The following is a 7672-nucleotide window of genomic DNA, read 5'->3' as shown; positions in this document are numbered from 1 at the left end:
TTGCAAACCTTGTTAAGAATCAGTTTAGTGTTTACTTGATATATAACTTGTTGTCTTTTATATTTCCTTACATTTTCGCAATTACATATCCGCATCTAATCATCTAACTATCTAATAACTCTAACTTCTTATTATTTTTTAGCTTTATGATCCTTTGAGCTAAACTTTATTTCGCATTATATAACTTGTTCTAACGTTTGTTCAAGTGTGTTTCTTAAAAGTTTTTCTCTCAACAGTGTGTATTTAAAGCTCGAGAAGAAGAAGGAAGCTTGGGAGATCAAGAGAAAGTAAGTAGATCCATAGGTTTTGGCACATTCCTAGCTCATTTGAGGTATAAAGCTGATACCTTGACTATTCATTTCTTAGATCTCCATTTAGGGCTATTTTCTACCTTTTCTAAGTCTTAGTGAAGCCATATCTGAGGTTGTGAGTATCAATGGGGTTGTACTTCAGATCTTGAACCTTTAAGGGTTCCCATGGCATAAAGGTGCCAACTTTATGGCCATGGGAGTCCCATGCACCATGTAGACTTCATTTTGGATCCTTATGAGCTAGTTAACCCATGCATGCACGTAAAATTTGTAACTTTACGTGCTATATCGATCCTAGGAGGTTAGATCTATGTTCTGAATGCATTAAGCCCGACTGAAATCGACTTGGTAGGCTTGGACTTTGGGGGACTCGGCGAGTCGCTCATAGGACTCGGCGAGTCGGGTTATGGTTCCCCAACCTTTTATGTTTTTGGTCGATATGGTTGAGTCTAGAAGAGGACTCAACAAGATGGACGTGAATATAGACTTGAAGATCAAAGAAATCGACGATTTCAAGGATGAACTCGGCGAGTTCAAGGCAATGTCCCAACTTATATGAAGAAGAACTCAACGAGTTCTCGGCGAGTCAATGGCTAAACACTTCAACTTGTATGAAGAATGACTCGACGAGTTCATGGACGAGCTCGACGAGTCAAGGGCACAAAGGTCCCGATTCTGTATGAAGGAGAACTCGATGAGTTCTTGAAAGACTAGACGAGTAGGATCGAAGTTCCAGTAATTTGTGGACTATGGAACTCGACGAGTTGGTGGACCAACTCGGCGAGTTGAGTCAACAAGATGTTGACTTTGACCAGGACGTTGATCTTGACTTTGACTTTGACTTTGACCTGAGTTGAAGGGTTATGAGTATGAAAGGGTAATTAAGGAATATTGTTATGTGTAGGAGTTTGAGAGGAGTCGGTTCTAGCGCCGAGGACAGTTCAGTTACTGCACGATAGTGAGGTGAGTTACCTTCCAATAGAAGTGGGTTTAAGGCCACAATGTCGGCCCACTAGTGGGAAATGTTTGTTAGATGATTGTCTTTGTGATAATTGTTTGGTATGCCACTATCTGTTATGTTTGTATGTTAGTATGATATGTTATTATGTGATAGTGGTAAGGGTGAAACAGTCCCCGGATACCGGTTGAAAGATACCGAAGGGGTAGGCCAGCACCCAGATATGCTAGGCAGTTACCGGTTGAAAGATACCAAAGGGGTAGGCCAGCACCCATATATGCTAGGCAATTACCGGTTGAAAGAGACCGAAGGGGTAGGTCGGGCACCCAGATATACATGGCAGAATGTTATTGTATGGTATGTGGTATGATGAGGGAACTCACCAAGCTTTGTGCTTACAGTTTTCAGTTTTGTTTTCAGGTACCTCTTCATCGAAGGGGAAGGAGCCGGCACGGTAGCAGCGCATCACATACACACAATATTTCCGCATTATGAGATTCTTGGGATTGTACTCTGACATTATTACTATTTAATGGTATAGTTTTGAGACACATGACTATGGTTTATGAAATGATATGAATCGATGATGTTTTTCAGTAAACTGTTTTATAGGTTACTCAATTAAAAACAAAATTTTTGGTCTTGAAAATTGGGATGTTACACTCTGGGTCACCGAACATCTCAACATTGCAACAAGTCAATGATGTAAGTGATCTTATTCTAAAGATTTTGAGTTTGTTTTATTATTTCAATATTTACAAAAATCAATTCTCTTTTCTACCAAATTATGAAGCAAAATCCAAATACCCATCTACCTAACACAAACCCATTACCTACCACAACCACTCCGATCGGATTCACGCAATATGAGAACTACATGAACCCACTCAACTCTCAAACTTCACCACAAATATCATTTCAAGGAAGCTATTTTAATTCCACCTCACGAAAAATACAATTTCCTACATCACCCTACATGCAAAAATACTTTGTTGGCGATAACCCAAACCTACAACAAAACATTTTCAATACTTTTTATGTCATGTCACAAACAACCACCCAACCACCACCCACACAACCATCAGAAGATTCTGTTGCCGAAACGTAACGGGAAGGTAGTAGGAGAGGGAGAGGGAGAGGGAGATGAAAAGGGAAAGTGGTCGCGAAAAGTGAAGAACCTCCACTATGGCGAACACCATATGAGGAGTACGCTTTGGTGGTTACGTGGTGCAGAACTTCAAAAAATGAATGTCAATAAATTGATATACATGTTATATCATGTTGATCATTTCTTCGATTGGTGTTATAACACCAAAGGTGATGTGGCATGTGAGGTGACACAAAAACAATGTGATAACACCTTTTAAACGTAGTGTCCATATCTAAAAGTCTCGATGAACCGACAAATTTATACTTAACAAAGAAATTGTTTACAACAAATTTGTGAGCCGACCTCTTTCTTCTAGAAGCTAAAGACCAAGACCCGCGGGAAATATGAATCCTACTTAGACCAATATTGAACACTTCCCTCCGTGATCAATCTTAGCCGTCGATTTAACATTTTTGAATCTGATCTCAACGGTTGTAGAACATTCTAGAACAGACAACACATCTTCTAAAACCCTATTTATACCTTTCTTAACAACAACGCCTCTCCACTTATATAATAAGCTTTCTCTCATAACCCTAAAAACAATAGCACAGTCGCCTAAACAAACACTACATCAGATCAGAGAAACAATGGCAGGCAAAGGTGAAGGTCCAGCTATTGGAATCGATCTCGGAACTACGTATTCTTGTGTCGGCGTTTGGCAACATGATCGTGTGGAGATCATTGCCAATGATCAGGGTAACAGGACGACGCCGTCTTACGTTGCCTTTACCGATTCCGAAAGGTTGATCGGTGATGCTGCTAAGAACCAAGTGGCAATGAATCCGACAAATACAGTTTTTGGTTAGTTCTGTTTCATCGACTTTAATTTCTGTTAGATCTGATTTATTTATTTACGGTTATTTAGAATGTCTAATTTTTTGTTATGATGTGTTGATTTACATTTACTGCGTTTGGGAACTCTGTTTAGAAGGTTTAATAGGTTACAATCTGCACTTACAGAGCTTTACTTTTTCAAGATCTATTTAGTCTGAACTTTGATATTGTAAAAACGATCTATATTTAAACTTTCAATCTCCAATCTCCAGTTTTGCTGTTGACTTTATCATCTATTTATGTTCGTAGATCTGTATCAAATAATTTCAATCTGACTTTGTTTCATGTTGGGTCAATGCTTATGCTTACTTTAATTGTCCTGTAACAGATGCAAAACGTCTTATTGGTCGGAGATTCAGCGATGCCTCTGTACAGAGTGACATCAAGTTATGGCCTTTTAAGGTCACTCCCGGACCAGCTGAGAAACCAATGATCGCCGTCAATTACAAAGGCGAGGAAAAACAATTTGCTGCAGAGGAGATCTCGTCGATGGTTCTCATCAAGATGAAGGAAATCGCTGAAGCTTTTCTTGGATCAACGGTAAAGAACGCCGTCGTCACTGTTCCTGCTTACTTCAACGACTCACAAAGACAGGCCACCAAGGATGCGGGTGTTATCTCTGGTCTCAATGTCATGCGTATCATCAACGAGCCAACCGCCGCTGCAATTGCTTACGGTCTCGACAAGAAAGCAACGAGCGTCGGAGAAAAGAACGTTCTTATCTTTGACCTTGGTGGTGGTACTTTTGATGTGTCTCTTTTGACAATCGAAGAAGGTATCTTTGAAGTGAAATCAACCGCCGGTGACACCCATCTCGGTGGAGAAGATTTTGACAACAGAATGGTGAACCATTTTGTTCAAGAATTCAAAAGAAAGCATAAGAAAGACATCACCGGAAACCCAAGAGCTCTGAGAAGATTAAGAACATCTTGCGAGAGAGCTAAAAGAACTTTATCGTCCACTGCTCAAACCACAATCGAAATTGACTCTTTGTATGAAGGTGTCGATTTTTACTCCACCATAACCCGTGCCAGATTTGAAGAGCTAAACATGGATCTCTTCAGAAAATGCATGGAGCCTGTTGAAAAGTGTTTGAGAGACGCAAAAATGGACAAAAGCACAGTCCACGAAGTCGTTCTTGTCGGTGGATCTACCCGTATTCCCAAAGTGCAACAGCTTCTTCAAGATTTTTTCAATGGAAAGGAGCTCTGTAAAAGCATCAACCCCGATGAGGCGGTGGCTTATGGTGCTGCAGTCCAGGCGGCAATTTTGAGTGGTGAGGGCAACGAAAAAGTTCAAGATTTGCTTCTTTTGGATGTCACTCCTCTCTCTTTGGGTCTAGAAACTGCCGGTGGTGTCATGACTACTCTCATTCAAAGGAACACAACTATTCCAACCAAAAAGGAACAAGTCTTTTCTACCTACTCAGATAATCAACCTGGGGTTTTGATTCAGGTTTATGAAGGTGAAAGAACGAGAACCAAAGACAACAATTTGCTTGGGAAATTTGAGCTTTCTGGGATTCCTCCGGCACCAAGGGGGGTCCCACAGATTACTGTTTGTTTTGATATTGATGCAAATGGTATTCTGAATGTTTCGGCTGAGGATAAAACCACAGGGCAGAAGAACAAGATCACCATTACAAATGACAAGGGAAGGCTTTCAAAGGAGGAGATAGAGAAGATGGTTCAGGAGGCAGAGAAGTATAAGTCTGAGGATGAGGAACATAAGAAGAAGGTGGAGGCAAAGAACACATTGGAGAATTATGCTTACAACATGAGGAATACGATCAAGGATGAGAAGATCGGGGAGAAGTTGAGCCCAGCTGATAAGAAGAAGATTGAAGATGCAATTGATGAAGCGATTTCATGGTTGGATGCCAATCAGCTTGCAGAGGCAGATGAGTTTGAAGACAAGGTGAAGGAGCTTGAGGGTGTTTGCAATCCAATTATTGCCAAGATGTATCAGGGTGGTGACGCTGGTGCTGGTGGATCAATGGATGAGGATATTCCTTCCGGTGGCGGTGCTGGCCCTAAGATTGAAGAGGTTGATTAAGTTTTGCTCATAGTGATTTGATACGCTATGTTTGCTAAGTATTTTTTGATATCCTATTTTTGTGGGGATAAATTTTGTTTCTTTCTAGACATTGTTTTTTTATATATGGAAGTTTCTATTTAGTATTTCTGCTTTCACAAAAGTTGGTAAAGTTATGTCAAACAAAAATAGTTAAAATTGTTATCAAATGTGACATGACAAAGTCAAGTTTCACAAAACGGTATGAGATCCAATTTGAACCGTATATAAAAAAAATTAAATTACTTTGAAACATAGACAAAGTCAAAGTTTATATTGGTACATTACAAATGACAATGGGTCATTTTACAAAGTTAAAGGGGTTGTGGGAAAATCAAATTGTATATATTAAGGAGAATAAACCGAAGTTTAATAAAATGGAGGGGATGAAATTGACATTTAATAAAGTTGAAAAATCGGGCGGTGAAAATGATAAATTAAAAAAAAGAGGGATGAAAAATGTTTTAAGTTAACAAACAGATATATGTAACTTCCCAAAAATTCAGATAAATTTTTCATTTTAAATTCATTCCACTCATACAATATCATAGTAAAACATAGCTGGATGCAGTACGATCAGGCCAGACCATTCCCTTTTATGACTGTCGGTTCCCGGTATGTATTCTTTATTATAAGTTTTTGTATTTTACTCCTGGACTTGACGAGGCCCAACTCGTCGAGTAGATGCGAAGGATTGAACGTGGGTGGAAGATTCTATTCGCCGAGTCGGAAGCCCCGACTCGACGAGTAGACCTGTCTGGATGAAACCCTAAATTTGAGGGTTTGCATCCTATTTAAACACATTAAGTGGCTTCCACTCCAGTCTCCATCACCCTCAGACCTCATTCTCGAAACCCTAATCAGTTGTGAGTGTTCTTGAGCTATTTTGGTGCCATTTTTGCGATTTGAAGCTTGGAGAAGGAAGGAAAGGCTTGGAGGTTCAAGAAGAAGGCAGTAGATCCAGAGTTTTGGTTACATTTCCAGCTTGTTTGAGGTAAAAAGCTTCAACCTTGACTTTCCAGTTGTTAGGTATTCTTTAGGGCTTGAATCTTGTCATTTTTGAGGCATGTCTAAGTCACATTCGGGTGTAGAGGGTATAGGAGAGTGATGACTTCAGATCTTGGACCTTGGAGGGTTCTCATGGCATAAAGGTGCCAACTTTATGGCCATGAGAGCCCCATACATCTTGTAGACTTCATTTTTGGGCATTTTGAGCTTGAAGACCCATGCATGGACGTAAAGTTCGTGACTTTACGTGCTATCTCGACCCTAGGAGGTCAGATCTACGTTCTGGATGCATTAAGCCCGACTAAAATCGACTGGATAGACATGGACTTTGGGGGACTCGACGAGTAATTCATGGGACTCGGCGGGTCGGGTTATGGTTCCCCAACCTTTTCTGCTTCTGATCGATCTGGTTAAGTCTAAAAGAGGACTCAACAAGATGGACGGGAATATGGGCTTGAAGATCAAAGAACTCGACGAGTTCAAGGCAATGTCCCGACTGTTGTGAAGAAGAACTCGACGAGTTCAAGGATGAACTCGGCGAGTCATGAGCAAAAGGTCCCGATTCTGTATGAAGGAGAACTCGACGAGTTCCTGAAAGACTCGACGAGTAGGATCGAAGTTCCAGTGTTTTGTGGATTCTGGAACTCGACGAGTTGATGGACCAACTCGGCGAGTTGATGGACCAACTCGGCGAGTTGAGTCAACCAGATGTTGACTCTGACCAAAAGTTGACTTTGACCAAGGTGTTGACCTTGACTATTGACTTTGACCTGAGTTGACCCTTGAAAGGATTATGAGTATGAAAGGGTAATTAAGGAAGGTTGTTATGTGTAGGAGTTTGAGAGGAGTCGATTCCAGCACCGAGGACAGTTCAGTTACTGCACGACCTTGAGGTGAATTATCTTCCAGTAGGAGTGGGTCTGAGGCACCAATGTCGGTCCACTAGTAGGATTGTAGTTGAGATGATTGTCTTCGTGATAATTGTCTGGTATGCCATTATCTGTTATGCTTTATGTGCTACTATGCTATGTGATTATGTGGTAGTGGTAGGGGTGAAATAGTCCCAGTATCCGGTTGAAAGAGACCGAAGGGTTAGACCAACACCCAGATATGCTAGGCAGTATCCGGTTAAAAGAGACCGAAGGGGTGGTCTAGCACCCAAATATGCTAGGCAGTTACCGGTTGAAAGAGACAGAAGGGGTAGGTCGGGCACCCAGATATGCCTGACAGTATGCTATTGTGTAGTATGTGGTATGATGGGGGAACTCACTAAGCTTTGTGCTTACAATTTGCAGTTTTGTTTTCAGGTACCTCTTCATCGAAGGGGAAGGAGCC

General features: G+C 40.9%; 1 protein-coding gene across 1 annotated transcript; it reads left to right on the top strand.

The window, feature by feature from the left end:
- The first annotated feature begins 2926 nt into the window (after nt 1–2926).
- Nucleotides 2927–5436, top strand: LOC145134381 (heat shock cognate 70 kDa protein 2-like). Its single transcript, XM_079069236.1, has 2 exons — nt 2927–3223; nt 3585–5436. Exons 1-2 carry the CDS (start codon nt 3010–3012, stop codon nt 5309–5311), a joined length of 1941 nt encoding a protein of 646 aa, XP_078925362.1. The 5' UTR covers nt 2927–3009; the 3' UTR covers nt 5312–5436.
- Nucleotides 5437–7672: the final 2236 nt, after the last annotated feature.

The sequence above is a fragment of the Lactuca virosa genome, chromosome 8, assembly GCF_052849685.1.
Source record: "Lactuca virosa cultivar CGN04683 chromosome 8, Lactuca_virosa_CGN04683_v6, whole genome shotgun sequence".
Lineage (NCBI taxonomy): Eukaryota > Viridiplantae > Streptophyta > Magnoliopsida > Asterales > Asteraceae > Lactuca > Lactuca virosa.
Note: the sequence above shows the minus strand (reverse complement) of the source record. Positions and strands in the feature narration are given on the sequence as shown.